Below are 19346 nucleotides of genomic sequence, written 5' to 3'. Positions count from 1 at the left end.
CATACTTCCTACACTTGTGACATAGTCTCTCAGCTATTGAAAGCTGGCTATCAAGGTTCGGTTGTGACTGATTTAAAGGCCCTCTATCCTCCTCCCAGCTCAGACAGATACTGTGTAGGAGACTGTGTGTTTGCCTTAAATGCCACCTTATACCCTATATAGTGCACTACTTTTGACGGTTAAAAGTCATGCACTGAATAGGGAAGAGGGTGTCATTTGGGATGCATATCCTGTGGTTGCAGCATCGGAGCCTGCCTGGTGTTCTCTTTCCACAATGCAGCCCGGTGCCAAGTGATAAAATGGGTGGAGAGAGATTAAAAAAAGAGGGCTGGAGATGTAAACAATTATCCCCTGCACCACACATCCCAGGGTGTGGATTCCAATGTCAAGCGGGATGAGCTATCACCCCCATTAATGCCATCATTATTCCCCCGTGCCTAATGACCTCCCTTAGAACACACACACACACACACACACACACACACACACACACACACACACACACACACACACACACACACACACACACACACACACACACACACACACACACACACACAGGATTGATCAATGTCAGAGAAAGTTTCCTGTGTGCTCGTTCTCTATAACTTCTTGTAAAACTGCTTTTTATTGCAGAAAGTATTGCTTCTGCACTATGCAAAGTCTTTTCTAAACTAAATAAATGTGTCCCACGTCCTGAGGGGAACTCTTGCTCTGCACTACATCTCTACCTGGGGATTTCTTTTGCCCCATGATTCATAACTGAAAGAATTTCTCTTGATATGAGAGACATGTAATCTTGTATTCCTCATTTTTCAAGCCAGATAGAAAATCTACTCCATGTAACTTCCTACTGATATTAGTTTTGGGATTTTGCAAAAACTTCACATGGGTTCTCAATGCTCCATTTGGGATTTCCCTAATATCCCAACAGTACTGTATATCATACTGTACTTTTTAACAGTCACATATAACTCTACATGGGGAGAATAGGGTGTCATTTGAGACAGAGTTTGTCTCTTAAAGGAAAAATCTACGCAAAAAAAACATTTTTATTAGTCCACTGTTGATAAAACCCAAAAAGTTTTGCATGTCAAGTTTTCTAGATATAGAACTATGAAATTATAGAAAGTGTCACAGTATGATGCATTTTTGAGTGGTATTTTCCTTTAATCAACCACCATGAGATTTGATTCCATTCTCTTTTCAGCCTTCTGATTACTCATTGTGTTTGCCTTAGATATTATGGTGGAAGCCCAGGCAGTGACACTGCCGTCCTAGCTACATTAATCACAAGTCCAAATGGATCAATATGTTGTAATTAGTTATTTCTGATAGAGAATAATTTTGCACGCCCAATTTTTCAGTTTTTGATTTGTTAAAAAAGTTTGAAATATCCAATAAATGTCGTTCCACTTCATGATTGTGTCCCACTTGTTGATTCTTCACAAAAAAATACAGTTTTATATCTTTATGTTTGAAGCCTGAAATGTGGCAAAAGGTCGCAAAGTTCAAGGGGGCTGAATACTTTCGCAAGGCACTGTATATATTCTCACCCATCTACACACAAAACTCCTTAATTTTTTACTTAGGCAAGTCAGTTAAGAACAAATTCTTTTTTTTGATGACGGCCTAGGAACAGTGGGTTAACTGCCTTGTTCAGGGGCAGAACGACAGATTTTTACCTTGTCAGCTCGGGGATTCGATCTTGCAACCTTTCGGTTACTAGTCCAATGCTCTAACCACTAGTCCAATGCTCTAACCACTAGGCTGGCTGCCGCCCCAGGCAATGACAAAGTGTAAACATGTTTTAGAAATGTTAGCAAATTTATACTGATATATTTCATTTACATAGGTATTCACACCCATTGGTCAATACATTTTAGAATCACCTTTGGCAGCAATTACATCTGTGAGTCTTTCTGAGTAGTTATCTTAGAGCGTTGCACACCTGGATTGTACAATATTTGCAAATTTTTTTTATTTTTTATTCTTCATGCTATGATGTTAATGTTATTTTTTTACCTTTATTTTGCTAGACAGCCATGTTCAAGTCTTGCCGTAGTTTTCAAGCCGATTTAAGTCAAAACTATAACTACACCACTCAAACGTTCACTGTCGTCTTGGTAAGAAACTCCAGTGTATATTTGTTCTTGTGTTTTAGGTTATTGTCCTACTGAAAGGAGAATTCGTCTGTAAGTGTCTGATGGAAAGCAGACTGGTTTTCCTCTGGGATTTTGTCTGTGCTTAGCTCCATTCCATTTTTTTTTTATCCTGAAAAACTCTCCAGTCCTTAACAATTAGAAATCAAATCAAACTGTATTTGTCACACGCGCCGAATACAACGGGTGTAGACCTTACCGTGAAATACTTACTTACAAGCCCTTTAAACAACAATGCAGTTTTAATTTTTATTTATTTATTTTATTTTTTTACCTTTATTTTACTAGGCAAGTCAGTTAAGAACAAATTCTTATTTACAATGACGGCCTAGGAACAGTGGGTTAACTGCCTGTTCAGGGGCAGAACGACAGATTTGTACCTTGTCAGCTCAGGGGTTTGAACTCAAAAAACCAAGCTCATTAACAGACTGAAATATTACAATTGATTTACAAGTCAGACAATTTGCATTAATAAAAGGAATACATTTTGAAGGAATCTGACTGGGGTTTGAAATAAACCTCTGTCATTCAAAGGAAGGAGATATTAATGTTCCAGAGGAGAGAGTAAATACAGCTCAGAGGGTGTCTGAATCAGTGCCAGTGTAATAAACCCTATAATTATAGTCAGGAGCAGGTCCTTCAGATGAGGGCCAGCGAACAACATTAAATATTAATGGCTAATATAACCTTGAAATCACTTTTGTCTCAGCTTGGTAGCGAAGACAAGATACATTGTAATAATCTCCTGAAATATCCCTCTGGCCCTTTCTTGTAACGGAGTGGAGAGAAGGCCGATGAGAGGAATATTAATAATACCTGAGATCTTTAAACACCATCATGTTTATGAGGCTCACGAATGTTCAAACGACATGTGTGAAATGCTCCTTTTCTGTGCTATACACATCTTAAATAGATGGGATTTTTTTATGCTTCTAGGCTCTGGCTTGATTGTTATGTCGCTTGGTGAGCTGTTCTGATAAGAGACTGCAGCGATGAATTATAGGGAACCTCAGAGGACGGTAAGAACACCTCATGAGGCGCTTTGCCATTTGATGGTTTTAAAAACCTTTTTTGGTTCAGAGTGCAGCCCAGAGTGCAGTCATTAATGTTCTGCTATTAGGTTTTGGATCAACCGGTGTCTTTGTGTTCTCTCTCTTGTTTCAATGTTGCCGTGTTCTCGGGATAAACATGAAATATTCCCCGTGAATACATGTTGCAGTCGGATAAAAATTCACCTCGGCGAGAAAGCAAGCAATTGTCTAATGTCCTCAAGTCACTGAGATGCACTACAGATGCTCACACATCCCACATCCCGTGTCATGTTTCCATGAGATACTCAACAGTTGTTTGCGAAGCCATCTGAAGTGTGTGAGTCACTCTCTGTAGGTACTACAGTATGCATGGAAAACTGTATATGCAATCACTACTGTCTAAGCAATGTTCTTATGTTATGAATGTGTAGCAATGTATCTTCAATGGAGAAACTCCGGTCTTGCCGTTCTGCCGCTTTCCCTAGCCGTAGGCACCGGACTGCTCAGGGGAGCACAATGATTTGGAACGTCCGGGCAGAAATATATAATGTAGAACAAACAAATCTCTGACATATACTGTCGATATACGGATTCACGTTAGCTCTATTAATGACATTTCTATCTGCCACGTTCAACAACGTTTGCCTACATTGAATGTGGCCCTGATCATAGTGCACTATAGCATTGATTCAAAATCACCATGTGAACACAGCCCAGTTCCTCCCCATTGTACCCTTCTTCCTCTCCATATCAGGTAATGGCCAGGCATCTACACACCTAAGAGCTTTGGAAATGGACAGCGTATTACAGACATGTAGAGAGAAAGACGGCCATTGACCGTGCTTGTACTGTACTACAGTGCGTCCTATAAATGCCTCGGCACACCTCTGGGGCTGCCCATTGTTTGGTTTAAAAAGGTTCAAGGGCTGGGGTTTGAAATAAACCTCTGTCATTCAAAGGACGGAGATCTTCATGTGGGCGGCAGCGTAGCCTAGTGGTTAGAGTGTTGGACTAGTAACCGGAAGGTTGCGAGTTCAAACCCCCGAGCTGACAAGGTACAAATCTGTCGTTCTGCCCCTGAACAGGCAGTTAACCCACTGTTCCCAGGCCATCATTGAAAATAAGAATGTGTTCTTAACTGACTTGCCTGGTTAAATAAAGGTAATATATATATATATTTTTTAAATGTTCCAGAGGAGAGAGTAAATACAGCTCAGAGGGTGTCTGAATCACGTGAGAGAATTGCCCAGCTCTATTCCCGTGCTGCTCTCACTATCGAAACAGAACAAAACTTGCCAGAGGCAATAAGAGAGGGAGGGAGACCAATTTGGACTGTGTAACTAACGGTGTAACTGCTATGTGGGCAGGCAAGCAGACATTCATTGTAGGCTACTTTTTAAACATGACATGTATTTTACGTACACTGTCTGTCGGTCATTTCTTTATGCAGTATGTTTTGTGTATAAATATAGGCTATAGGTACATCTTGCAAACCCCAATGTTTTGTATTCCAGTTGACTATATTTGACTGCCATGTTGAGCTAATAAAGTAAAGTACGTAAAAGTAAAGTAATACCAAGGCTGTTAATTGCGCAGTCAAACTCCCATAGTGAATCTAAAATCTCAGTTTTGACATGTGTTATGAGGTGACAAGAACTCATCACATGTTCATTAGTTGTGTTCATTTGCAAATGTATCTACAAAATAAGCTCTGTGTGACACGAGCTGTCCACTTTTTTTTCGCCGTAATCAAATCCAAACTTAATCAAATCCAAATAACTTTTAATTGGATAAACCCCCCCCCCCCCCCCCCCCATCATGTTAATTATATTCTGTAGGCTGCGTTCTGTTTGCACTAGCAGAGACAAGGCAAGGCACATACATGCTGACTAAGTGTAAAATAATGGATAAATGGACAAATAAATTGATAAATAAACCTCAGACAACCTTTTGCTTACCTTCATGTGAATCTTTGTAAACGCCCCTAATTGCCGTGACCACTACCAATGCTGCTCTGCATAAATGGTTGTCTCATTGACCAAAGTGAACTTGGGTTAGTTGTATATGTGCGATCTTCATGGGAATGGGCCAGTTTTATCCCATCGTGGCTGTGGTTTATCATCTCTAATGCTACAGTAATTATTACACTGTCTTTGGCCTCCATCTAGGTCCGATCCTGTATCTAAATCCAGTGCTATTAATCTCACTCGCTGGAGAACTCAGGGAAAGCAGTAATAGCTGTGTTTGCTGTTAAAAGGGAGCCTGGAGTGTGAATGTTTTTGCAATTTCAACAAAAATGTCAGGCAAATGACCTGCTCTTTAGAGGAGCCTATCATGTTGCTGTACGAGTTGAGCTATGTATTGACGCAGAGCATAGAGAAATGCGGAGGTCAGTTATACACATGTTTGTACATGCATTGATTTGACCTCACCGTCGGGCAACATTCCTACAGAAAGAAAGCTATTATTTTGCATTTAAGCAGGTTTTGAATTCTATTGCTTCTGGTGGATTGTGCCAATTTTTGAAGGAATTATACATTCCCTGTCTGGTTTTAGTTAGAGTATGGTAATGTTGGTGAGTTCAGGGTTCACATGCCTCGTCAACTGATTTATACATAAAAATGTATTTTTATTTGTTACTTGACCCTATTCTAACTCGACAAATTACGCAACAATGTTGAACCTGAACCTGCCGTCTTGGGACGCACTCAGGATTACAACCTATGCACAATGTGCCAAGTCAATTATCCTAAAACTGTGTTGTGAATCGCCCACTGAGTTGCTCATTTGCTTGCTAGAACACACAGCGAAGCACCATTTCTCAACTGCTTCTTTGAGTCCTTCGTATTCATTTCACCCACACACATGTAGGTATGACACATGCATTCACGCCATATTCAAATGTTAGAACCGTGCGCATCATGTGTAAAACAACAATTATGTTAATTCCAACATGATTGCGATAAATCAAGAGAGGACAGAACAGCCCTATTAAAATGTGTTGCCTCATCACTCAGCGCAAGATTTATTTGATTTAGATCTGAGTGACACTGGGTATCCAAAGAGCCCTTCTGCCAGAGTGGATGATGTTTTTCTTTCTTCACCTTCTCTTCTGCAGCCGCCATACTTGACGACCCAATGGAGTGCAGCCGGGGAGAGAGATTGGCCATCACTCTGGCGAAGGACAGCATCAACCGGTCCAGTAACCGTTCCACAACAGGCAAGCTGGAGGTGGACATCTTTGAGCTGCTGAGAGACAGTGAATATGAGATGGGAGAGACCAGTAAGTAGAGGATGAGAGTACGAGGTGGCTTTAGATTTTTGACTTTTGTCATTAATTTCAAAAAGTGAAAGACAAGTATGTCACGGAGTTCCACATTAAAAGGTCTGTCTGTCTGGCTGGCTGGCTCTGTGTATCTGTCTGCCAGCCGTTCATCCTTCCGTCAGTCATTTCAATTTAGTGCCCATCTTCCCTTGTTATCCCCCACTTTCAGAAATCCCTTGAGTACAGTGAGATATGTCTATCTTGTTTAGGAATATTTGGAGTAACGAGTGGCAGTGGCAAACACGTTTTTGGAAAATAGCTGATGGGTTCTCTCTGTGTTAAAAATTATTTGGATGTGTGGATGTCAAAAGGTTTTGGACTTGTTTTGTTTCTTTGGTTTGAATGACTAGCCTGAAGATATATAGTATATACACTATATATACAGAAGTATGTGGACACCCGTTCAAATTAGTGGATTTGACTATTTCAGCCACACCCGTTGCTGACAGGTGTATAAAATCGAGCACACAGCCATGCAATCTCCAAAAGGAACATTGGCAGTAGAATGGCCCGTACTGAAGAGCTCAGTGACTTTCAACGTAGGATGCCACCTTTCCAACAAGCTAATTTGTTTTATTTCTATCCTGCTAGAGCTACCCCGGTCAACTGTAAGTGCTGTTATTGTGAAGTCGAAACGACTAGGAGCAACAACGGCTCAGCCGCAAAGGTGTAGGCCACCCATGCTCGCAGAACGGGACCGCCGTGGAGGAGGAATAATGATCTGGAGCTATTTTTCATGGTTCGGGCTAGGCCCTTTAGTTCCAGTGAAGGAAAATCTTAACGCTACTGCATACAATGACATTCTAGACGATTCTGTCCTTCCATTTTTGTGGCAACAGTTTGGGGAAGGCCCTTTCTTGTTTCAGCATGACAAAGCCCACATGCACAAAGTGAGGTCCATATAGAAATGTTTTTCGGGATCGGTGTGGAAGAACTTTACTGGCCTGCACAGAGTCCTGACCTCAACCCCATCAAACACCTTTGGAATGAATTGGAATGCAGACTGCGAACCAGGCCTAATCGCCCAACATCAGTGCAGATCTTGTGACTGAATGGAAGCAAGTCCCCACAGTAATTTTCTAACATCTAGTGGAAAGACTTCCCAGAAGAGTGGAGGCTGTTATAGCAGCAAAGGGTGACCAACTCCGTATTAATGCCCATGATTTTGGAAAGAGATGTTTGTTTTGACCATGTAGTATTCTAGAATTCTAATGAGGTGGACAGAATTTTGAAAAATCTATGTCAATCAGCCTATCGCCATGACCTTGTGGATGGATACAGTGCAATGAATTATTAACAATGCATTAACATTTCAACAAGTAGATTTTAATGCTGGTATTTTTATACCAGCTACTTTGATTAGATGGAACAGAAGGAGAATAGAATACACTTTTACCAGTAGGTTTATCTAACATGAAGTTCACCTACTGTGTGTTGCCAATGTGGGCCATACTGACACTGGGTTGCTAAAACACCCTTCTGGCAGAGTGGATAATGTTTTCTTTCTTCCCTTTGGCACATGTTGCGGAGTACAAGGAGTGGAATTTAGCTAAACAGATTGCTACCCAGGCTACTGTTGCCCGTTTCCGCAACAGGCATCATTATACTCCTTGTAGTGAGCTCTAACATATGGAATATGTCTAGATACTGAAATACACATTTTCGCATGAATTTAGTCAACATTTAAAAAAATACTAATATGAATATCACAAAACAACCTTTTTTTGATTTAGCTTATTTTTTAGACACATTGTTTGTGTCACGTTCTGACCATAGTTCTGTTATTTTATCTTTGTTTTAGTATGGTCAGGGCGTGAGTTGGGTGGGCAGTCTATGTTTGTTTTTCTATGTTGGTTTTTAAGTTTGGCCTAGTATGGTTCTCAATCAGAGGCAGCTGTCAATTGTTGTCCCTGATTGAGAATCATACTTAGGTAGCCTGGGATTCAGTTTTGGGTTGTGGGTGTTTGTCTTCCGTGTTAGTGTTCGTACCACACGGGACCGTTTTGTTCATTTCATGTTTATTGTTTTGTATTTCGTAGTGTTCAGTTTATGTATTAAAATAAACATTATGGACACTTACCACGCTGCAAATTGGTCCTCCAAATTGGTCCTCCTCAGAAGAGGAGGACGAGGTTCGTTACAGTTTGGAACAATATACTCTCTGATACGTTTAATGGTATGACCCATTTTATACATAATAGGTCACAATCACAATGAAGTTTCAATGGGAGAATTGCCAGAACAATCTGAGATACCCCAAAATCATTTGCACCCGCTGGCTCGGAATCGCCCTACAAAATTATGCCACCCATTAAATATAAACATCACAAGCCCTTCTAGTCAGTCACGTTCTGCTCGAGGTGCTACTCCCCAATGCATATACAGGGAAAATAAAGGAGGAAGGGTTGAGGTTAATTCATAAAAGTCCAAGCCGTTGGGGGGGGGGGTCATTTTTTAAATGATTGAACAAAATATTGAATTTGGCCATTAGTACTATAGCCCAGAGAAATGCATTGAATAACTCTGTAATAAATGACATAAAAAGACAGTCAAAAAATCTATCATAAGAAACGAGGTTTTGAAGTGTTTGTCCTTTTAACTAGGCTCGGAAATATTATTATGTATTTTTTTTAACGCATATTTAACCCCTTTTTGGGTTAGGCACAACTACCATCATACTTCCTGTCTGTTTTAAAAACCGGTTCCGGTTACCTTCAGTCAAATCCCGTGGGGATCCTACAGCAAAATAGAGAAGCATAGTGTTGGGGAGAATCTACCCTTTACCCTTTAGTTCGTAGCCCAAACGGTTCGGATGCTACAAACAGAAGTCGGTACATTGATGGTACCAACTTCAGACGAGAGTCCCCTGACACTTGTGGCGGTCGTACAGCAAAATGGAGTCCACCATTGTGTTCGTGAGAGTCTACCCTTTCCATTTGACACAGACATTTTCATGAGAATAAACATTTTCAGGATTATCTCATGGTCTGATAAACATCGCTCTACCTCTGCCGCCTAAAACCGCAAATGCAGAAGTGCGACATAGGCGGATGCGGTTCATTGAGACGCATGCCGTAAAAAAAAAAAGATATCTCGAACTTCAATTTTATTACGTTACTTAGATTGTCGCACTGGTGCATCAATCGACTCTAGGGGGTTAAAAGCACACTGCACTGTAGGTGTATGCCCATTTAGATTCATACCGTCGTTCAGTCAGTAACCTTATTGAACTGGAAATAAAAGTTGAAATAAATCATTCTCTCTACTATTATTCTGACATGTCACATTCTTAAAATAAAGTGGTGATCCTAACTGCCCTAAGACAGGGATTTTTTTTTTACTAGGATTAAATGTCAGGAATTGTGAATAACTGAGTTTAAATGTATTTGGCTAAGGTGTATGTAAACTTCCGATTTCAACTGTATATCCTGCTAGGTGAATATCCATGTCGTCATATCAGCCATGATTTCGTGAAAAATACGTTTTTGTTGTCCCGTTGGTAGGATATTTGTGATCGTACCTCATCTAATTTATTGTCCAATGATTGTACGTTGGCGAGTAATATTGACAGTAACGGCAGCTTTCCCACTCGCCTTCTGCAGAACCTTATGAGCCACCCCGCTCTGTGTCCTCTGTATCTGCATCTCTTTCTCTTGCCAATAACGGGGATGTTGGCCTTGTCAGATATTAGCAGTATATCCTGTGAGTCCTGCTTGTTGAAGAAGAAATCTTTGTCTAATCTGAGGTGAGCGATCGCTGTCCTGATATCCAGAAGCTTTTTTTTGCCATAAGATACGGTGGCAGAAACATTAAGTACAAAAAGTAGAGCTTAATGGCCGTGGTAGCTCCTCATACATAAAAACAACTGTATACCTCTCCCTGCTTGGTTGGCTGCCTGCAAACCCCCTCCTAATTTAGTGCTGTCGTGGCTCTGCCCAGGCAGCAATTGGATTAGGGATGGATCAGTGGCACCAGTAAGGAGGAAATGTCACACAACCTGCCTAGCTGTGTGTGTGTGTGTGTGTGTGTGTGTGTGTGTGTGTGTGTGTGTGTGTGTGTGTGTGTTTGTTTTCAACATAACTGTTGACCCGCTTGGTCGAATGGTCCAAGATGTCGGCTTCTTTCCTGGGAGACCAGGTTTCTAATCCCACCAGTTACAAAAGCACACGTGAAATGTTGGCAAACCACATGTCTGAGTTATATGAAAAATATCCATGTAAAACTTCAGTGTCTTTTTCTACGTGATATTGTTCACATGTGAAACATTTGTGTAAAACGTCAGACACGTGTCCGTAAACCACGTGTCTGCCCCGTGAACATTTACAAACATTTACGTGTGAAATCTTTCACATGATTTCACGTGTCCAAAAACCATGTTTTGTTACACGCTCTTTTTACAAGAGTTTTAAAAAATCATAATATTATGTGGTGTGTGCATTCATGTGTGAATTTGAATGTGGGTAACAATACTTTAAAGTACTACTGGAGTCGTTTTTTGTGCCGACTATCTGTACTTTAATTTACTATTGATATTTTTTTACAACTTTTACTTCACTACATTCCTAAAGAAAACAAAACTTTTACTCCATACATTTTCCCTGACAACCAAAACCACTCGTTCCATTTCGAATGCTTAGCAGGGCAGGAAAACGGTCTAATTCACACTTTTATCAAAAGAACATCCCTATTGGCTTTGATCTGGAGGATTCACTAAACACAAATGCTTTGTTTGTAAATTATGTTGTGTTAGCATTTGTCCACGGCTATCCTTAAATAAAAAGAAAATCGTGCTGTCTGGTTTGCTTAATATAAGGAATGTGAAATTATTTGTACTTTTGATACTTTAGTATATTTAAAATCAAATACTTTTGCTCAAGTAGTATTTTACTGGGTGACGTTCACTTCTTAAGTCGCTTTCTATTGAGGTATCTTTACTCTTACTCAAGTATGGCAATTGGGTACTTTTTCCACCACTGAATGTGGGTTCACAGAACTGAACTCCAGGTCCCATGCGTATATTGGCTCTCATTTGCAGATGCTGCGGCTCTCAATAAGGTATTGATTTGAGGGAATCAATTCTAAACTGAATGGACTCCAGACAACCCACTGACCAAGATTAGACAGAAGTTGTGCAGAATTCCATTATAATGATCCACACTTATATTGGAGAAGTTGTCACTTGTCACAGATGTAAATTGCTTTGCCCATAGACTGAGGTGGAGCGAGAAGAGAATCCAAGATGGACATAATGGCCTTTTCTCAATTGGATTTGCACAACTACTTTGCGTCCTCTCTCCGTCGTCCTCTGGCCTCCTTTAAAAAAAAAGTAATCAAGGAGAGGTTGCGAGGAGAGGGAAAGTTATAACAGAGACGCTAAGAGTCGAGAAGCAAGTGCAGGTGAAGCGTTTAAAACAACAAACATGGAACACGACAACATAACAGTAGCATCTACGCATAAACACAGGAACAATGGTGACTGGGAAAATAACCTAAGGGAGTGCCAGATATAGGGGAGGTAATGTCCAGGTGTGCCTCACGTAATGATTGATGCCATGTGTGCGTAATGATGGATCCCAGGACCAGTGGTTAGTAAACCAGCGACGTCAAATGCCGGAGCGGAGGAGCTGGAGTAGACATGACAAAATTGGATGAAAATGCGCTTTTATGAAATGTCTGTTGCGCGTCTTCAGGGTGGAATTCCAAAATAAATATATAAAGTAATAAAAACAAATTTAGCTAGTTTTATAGAAAAAAGTATTTCTGAACTCTTACGCAAAGGACTCAAGTAGATTAGACTTGTGCTTCCTCGCTAAAAGGCTATTGAGGAGGGGGGGGACATCTTCCATTTGCTTACTAACGAATTGACACTCCTTTACCACTGGACCACTTATCGGTTTCCTGGTCACGGAAGAGAGAGGACGGAAGAGAGAGGGTGGAGGACAGACTTTTGCCCAAATGACAAAAGGCCATTCTGTTCCCTGTGTAAAATTTAAAAAATGACGACCTGTAAAAAGCCTCATGGGGCCAGTGGCACCGTGCCTGTCAGGCTAATCCGGTCACGTTGTAATTCGGTGAAGCCATGCAGACAGGTGCAAATGTGCTTTAAATGGAGGAGAGAGGGGTAGGTGGGTGGGAGAGGAGGAGGGGAATGTACGGGACACTCCATTGGATGACAAAGGGATTATTTATTAATCATTTGATTCACTGCTCCTGTAAATTTTCTATCTCGTTCGGTGAGGATCCCGAGCTTTGCTCCACTGGGTCAAAAATGGTCCACCTTTACTCTTCCTTTATACATCTTTACCCTCATTTGGGGTTTGTTACTGGCCCATCCACCACCTCAGCCAGTCTGTCTCCCTCCACTCTGTGTCCCAAATGGCACCCTATTCCCTATATAGTGCACTACTTTTGACTAGATCCCTAAGGGCCCTGGTCAAAATAAGTGCACTACACAGGAACGAGGGTGCCATTTGGGCAGCAGACCACATATTCAGACAGCAGTCCTCCTCCTGACTACCATAGAATGTTAATGAAAGATGGGGATCAACCCCCACCTGAAATTGCATTTTGTTTCCCCTGCAAGTAAGATTTAAGCCCAAACTCATGTGCAGGGGATTGCAAAGGAAATACTATATTTCTTCTTCCCCCCAAAAAATCCATTTCATACACTGATTCAGTGTGATGGTGAATGTTAGAAAAAAGATATCACAAATGCTTTTGGAAGACTGATAAAATATCTGATCGGTTTCGTTTTAATATAGTTCTCCGCTATTATTTTAACTAGGTCAATGTGCCCCTGCATGGCAGGAACTGTTGGTTGGCACTAACTCCTACATGCCACTTTTAAGGAGTACTTTCCTCCCCAATTGTTATCTTAAAATTTAATTATTGTTGACATGACATTCTAAATGGTTTTGCAAAAACTTCCAAATGACCAGATCTCATACCAACAATTATGTTCCATCATTGTACCACCACTCAATCTGTCATATTGTAATCTATAGTCGTAGGTCTACTATCGGTGATGTGAAATCATATACAGAGCAGCTGTAAGTTAATACATCAATAGAACATGATCAAGTTAATAGTTAGCAAACCCCAAACACCTACTTATTAAAGGTTAACTGGGAACTGCTGGCTCATACTGTTAGTGCAGGTTAAAACTACACACAAAGCAACACACAACTCCTATTTAATAGGCTGAATGTGATATTTGGACCATGTCCTGTATTATCTGACTGGATGCTTGTCTCTGTGTGTTGACAGTGTGCCAGATCCTGTCCAAGGGAGTGGTGGGAGTCCTGGGTCCCTCCGCCAGCCCTGCTTCCAATTCCATCATCAGCAATATCTGTGGAGAGAAAGAGGTGAGTGCTGGCTCGCATTTTGGCTCGATTTATTTGGTGTCACAATAGCACTGTTTGCCTGTCATATTATGGAACAATATGTTTTATTATTACTGTGTTTGAGACCGTGCTTGACCCATGTCAATACCACAGCAGACAGAATATTTTTCTGAACATTCTAAGTTATTGTCTGAATTTACCCATGTTAAATTCCGACGGGCCAAGAATCAGGGGCTCAACAGCGTACAACATTAATCTAATCAGTTCTCAGACAAATTGTAATTGGTTTGGTGCTGCCGTGTTTTTTTTTGTTTTGTGAAGGACCACCTCTTTGAACAACATGGAAAATCGTAATTTATACATTTTCAGTTCAGGTCCTTTGAGTTGTGATGTTAAACAATTTTGCTCTTGTACTAACTACAGGATGTTACTGTCTTTTTTTAATAAAAAAAATCACATTTATGTCCCCTTTAATGAGAACTGTGACCATTTGATCAGTCTTTAGACTTTGGACTCCCTGGTGATATGCACTGTCTATCCCTTTTAAATGTTCTGACTGAGCTCATTCCCTGTGTGAATAAATAAACATGTAGATGAATTGTACTTTCTTAAAGAAGTTAACTTTCTGTAATGTATTCATCGGACCATGCACCACGACTCCTTAAGCAGTGTTTCCCAAACTTTGTCCTCAGGACCCCAAGGGGTGCAACTTTTGTTTTTTGTCCAACAGCTGATTCAACTAATCAAGCTTTGATAATTTGAATCAGCTGTGTAGTGTTAGGGTAAAAAAAAATGTCCACCCCTTGTTTGGGAAACGCTGCCTTTAAAGGGATACCTTGGGATTTTGGTAATGAGGCCCTTTATCTACTTCCCCATAATCAGAGCATGCTAGCAGACACCAAGACTTCCAGTCACTGCGCTAATGCTAGTTAGTATTGGCTGGAAAAACTCTAACTTCCTTCAAACTGGACACAGACACACACACATGGTATCCACTAGTTCATCGGACTCTGGTGAGGTAAATAAAGGGCCTCATTGCCAAAATCCCGAAGTATCCCTTCATAAACTGTTCTTAATGCTAAATGATTAAGAAATACATGAACATGTTTCAAGCAAATACCATCTAAAAGGCCGAGTTCTGCAGAACTACAACAATGCTGACATGTAAGCACGATGATGCCACATCATGGCTCTTAAAAGGCAAACAGGATCATGTTGAGGAGTTGCTCTAATAGCTGTCGGTGTGTACATGACAATAGAGAAAGGTCACATTGCGCTGTTACTACCCTGGAAATGATATCTCACTAATGGTCTCCTTTTGCAAACTGGGCATATCGGTAGTCTTTCAGTGGAGGACAGCAGGGCTGGCCATGGCTGATGGAACATGTCTATGGGACTGAGGGAGGGAAAGTGCTTTGGCCACTTTATTACAACCTGTTTTAGGGGAGAGTGGAGTGTGATGGAGAATATTATTTTCCAATATAAATTGCTTGAGGTGTGTTTAAATGCAGTAGCCACAGTACTAATGTGGATTAACAGTTTTTATAAATGGTGATTAGATTATGAATATGTGCTAGTATAATGTGCATCCAACACTGACAAATAAGATCAATCAGCAATCAATGTGACATGTACAGTGCCTTCAGAAAGTATTCACACCCCTTGATTTTTCCACATAAAAAATAAAAAAATGTCACTGGCCTACACACCATACCCCATAATGTCAAAGTGGAATTGTGTTTTCAAACGTTTCACAAATTAATAAAAAATGAAAAGCTGAAATGTCTTGAGTCAAATATTCAACCCCTTTGTTATGGCAAGCTTAAATAAGTTCAAGAGTAAACATGTGCTTAAGTCACATAAGTTGCATGGACTCACTGTGTGCAACAAGTGTTCAACATGATTTTTCAATGACCGCATCTCTATACCTCAAACACACAATTATCTGTAAGGTCCCTCAGTCACTGAATTTCAAACAGATTTAACCACAAAAACCAGGGAGTTTTTCCAATGCGTCACAAAGAAAGTCACCTATTGGTAGATGGGTAAAAATAAAAAGCAGACATTCAATATCCCTTTGAGCATGGTGAATAGTGTGCCAATAGTGTGCCAATACACCTAGTTACGGCAAGGCGTCCTTCCTAACTGTAGTGTATGGCGTTGTGTGGGCGAGTGGTTTGCTGATGTCAGCGTTGTGTGCGCGTATGTGTGTGTGGCAGTTGTTGTGAAGGTGTTGGAGAGTCAATTACATCCTGTCTGTGCTCAGTGATTGTGTCTGTGTTCATAATTCTTAACTGGGAGAGTGCACAGATGCTGGCAATATGACAGGAGGCCGAGTAAATAGGGGACGCATGAAAATATGACTCATGACAGCCCTTGCTATGTGATCAACCCATTACCCACACTCAATTTATCATTCGGAGAGCTCTATATCCATTTGGGAGGCTCTAAGTGATGCTGTACAGAGCCATACTGTACAATCTGGATTTAGACAATGGTAACTAATAAAAACAGTATCTCTTCACAAAAAGCAATTGCGTAGCACAGATGCCGAGAACTCCTAGCTCACAGTCCATGTATAATCCTTTTAACACCTCTTTGAGCGGTTCTGGACCGGTACCGAACAATATTTGATGTTGCGCTGTTCACAGATCACTCAGTACATCAATTGCTGTGCACTCTGTGAAATCTGACACCTCATTTGCTTAGGGAGCAACACGTCAAAATTTCAGGCCTATGCAAACAAATGTTCGATTTTGCAGCTCAGCTTACAATACGGCATATGAAATGGGAGACCTTAGCCCATGGAGCAAAGGCAATCTCATCACGCTGTGATGTTCATAGATGGATTTAGAGCGCTCAACATGAAACAATACAAAATTATTTCATAGAATTTAAACAAGACCACTTTCTCTTGGTCACAGCGAGACATAATCACTTTGTGCTTAAAGCTGAAGTTGTAATGAGTCAGCAAGCATTTGAGCGATCAGAGGATGCTGGTCAGAAAATGCTCTGTCAGTTATGAAATGGTGCCAATTTTTTACTGTCACTAAGTATGATCATATTTATTTTACAACTATAAGAAAGGTGAAATATCAAAGTAAGTACTATATTTAGAAATCATTTCAATAATTTCATTCCCTATTCCCCAACTTGTGTTGAATAATATGATTTGTCATATTTTTATATTTGTTCTGTGTTCTTGAGCTTGTGTCCTCAAAAGACTAAACCTCAGCAATTTATAACTATTTTTACCAGAAAGGTAAGATTGAAATCTTTCTGGCAGTTTAAGCATCTCTAGGTATTGTTTATGGTCCTCATGATAAATAATTACTTTTGAATATGTCTATTTTGGCAAAAAATCTATATTATGACATTACATTTAACCGTTTTTTATGTTTTGCTCTTGAATGCTGCAGAAAATCTTCTAAGTCATGGTCGTTGACACGGAACAAAAATCTAAACGCAACACGTAAGGTGTTGGTGCCATGTTTCATGAGCTAAAATCAAACATCCCAGACATTTTCCTTACACACAAAATGCTTATTTCTCTCAAAAGTTTGGTATGAATTTGTTTACATCCCTGTTAGTGAGCATTTCTTTTTTGCCAATATAATCCATCCACCTGACAGGTGTGGCATAAGCTGATTAAACAGCATGAGCATTACACAGGTACACATAGGAAAATGCATGGGGAAATAATTGGCAACTGAAAAATGTTCGGTTTATCACACAACGCAATGCCACAGATGTTTCAAGTTTTGAGGAAGTGTGCGATTGGCATGCTGACTGCAGGAAGGTCCACCAAAGCTGTTGCCAGATAATTAAATGTTAATTTCTCTACCATAAACCTCCTCCAACTGCAGACCAAGTGTATGGCGTTGTGTGGGCGAGTGGTTTGCTGATGTCAGCGTTGTGAAGAGTGTCCCAAGGTGGCAGAGGGGTTATGGTATGGGCAGGCGTAAGCTACGGACAACGAACACAATTGCATTTTATCGATGGTAATTTGAATGCACAGAGATACCGTGACGAGATCCTGAGGTCCATTGTCATGCCGTTCATTCGACACCATCACCTCATGTTTCAGCATGATAATGCACGGCCCCATGTCACAAGGATCTGTAGCACAGGAGTTTGGTGGCACCTTAATTGGGGAGGACGGGCTTGTGGTAATGGCTGAAGAGGAATAAGTAGAATGGTATCAAAAAATGGTTTCCATATGTTTGATGTCATTCAACTTGCTCTGTTCCAGCCATTATTATGAGCCGTCCTCCCCTCAGCAGCCTCCACTGATCTGTAAACAATTCCTGGAAACGGAATGTCCCAGTTCTTCCATGGCCTAGATACTCCCCAGACATGTCACCCATTGAGCATGTTTGGGATGCTCTGGATTGATGTGTACAACAGCGTGTTCAAGTTCCCGCCACAACATCCAGCATCTTCGCACAGCCATTGAAGAGGAGTGGGACAACAGGCCACAATCAACAGCCTGATAAACTCTAAGAGAAGGAGCACTGCATGAGGCAAATGGTGGTCACACCAGATACTGACTGGCTTTCTGATCCACACCCCTACCTTTCTTTTAAGGTATCTGTGTCCAACAGATCCTGGGTCCAACAGGGCCTAATGAATTCATTTCAATTGACTGATTTCCTTATATGAACTGTAAATCAGTAAAGTCTTTGAAATTGTTGCATGTTTGCATTTATATTTTTGTTCAATATAATTTACATTAGCTCGTAATAGCTCTTGAGGTGGCTTTGAAAATTAAGGAAATGTCTCTCTTTTATGCATTGAAACACACACAAAATCATCCTGCCTATAGACTGCCGATAGGTGCTTATCACAGTGGGAGGCAGTTTTTTCTCTTGCGGCGCGACAAACCTGCAGATTCCACTTTTAGAGTCACAGTCCTTCACTTTGAGTTGCTGTTTTTGGGCTACTTCTAAATTGCGCCGCGGCCGCCATGGCATTTCTCTCTTTAAAAAAATATATATATTTCACTGTGACCTGCTGCTGCTGACAATCAGGCAGTGAGGCAGGCGTTAGTGAGTGAGGGGGAGGGCCAGAGCGGTGTGTGTGTGTGTGTGTGTGTGTGTGTGTGTGTGTGTGTGTGTAAAAAAAAAAGTGTTCAGAGATTTCAAGATCCTCTGTCCAACTTTCATCACTCAACCTCTCCTATTGGATGTGTCTATAGTTATGCACATGGGAAAACAGGATTTATTTAGAATTATAAACTGGGTGGCTTGAGCCCTGAATGCTGAATGGTTGAAAGCCGTGGTATATCAGACCGTGTATCACAGGTATGACAGAAAATACTTTTAACTGTTCTAATTACATTGATTACCAGTTTATAATAGCAATAAGGCACCTCGGGGGTTTGTGGTATATGGACAGAATACCGCGGCTAAGGACTGTGTCCTAAGAACAGCATTAGCTGTGGTATATTGGCCATATACAGTGCCTTCGGAAAGTATTCAGCCCC

At 40.7% G+C, this 19346-nt stretch overlaps 1 protein-coding gene across 1 annotated transcript in view; it reads left to right on the top strand.

Moving 5' to 3' along the window:
* The window catches only part of grik4 (glutamate receptor, ionotropic, kainate 4), a 202237-nt gene that overhangs the window by 51421 nt on the left and 131470 nt on the right, over positions 1-19346 (top strand). The window contains exons 2-3 of the mRNA XM_031796144.1: positions 6312-6476; positions 13785-13882. Coding sequence (XP_031652004.1) covers positions 6312-6476; positions 13785-13882 — 263 coding nt within the window. The remainder of the gene's footprint in view (positions 1-6311; positions 6477-13784; positions 13883-19346) is intronic.

The sequence above is a fragment of the Oncorhynchus kisutch genome, linkage group LG18 (assembly GCF_002021735.2).
Source record: "Oncorhynchus kisutch isolate 150728-3 linkage group LG18, Okis_V2, whole genome shotgun sequence".
In the NCBI taxonomy this organism is placed as follows: Eukaryota; Metazoa; Chordata; class Actinopteri; order Salmoniformes; family Salmonidae; genus Oncorhynchus; species Oncorhynchus kisutch.
The sequence above is the reverse complement of the archived record's forward strand: the minus strand, read 5'-3'. Positions and strand labels throughout refer to the sequence as shown.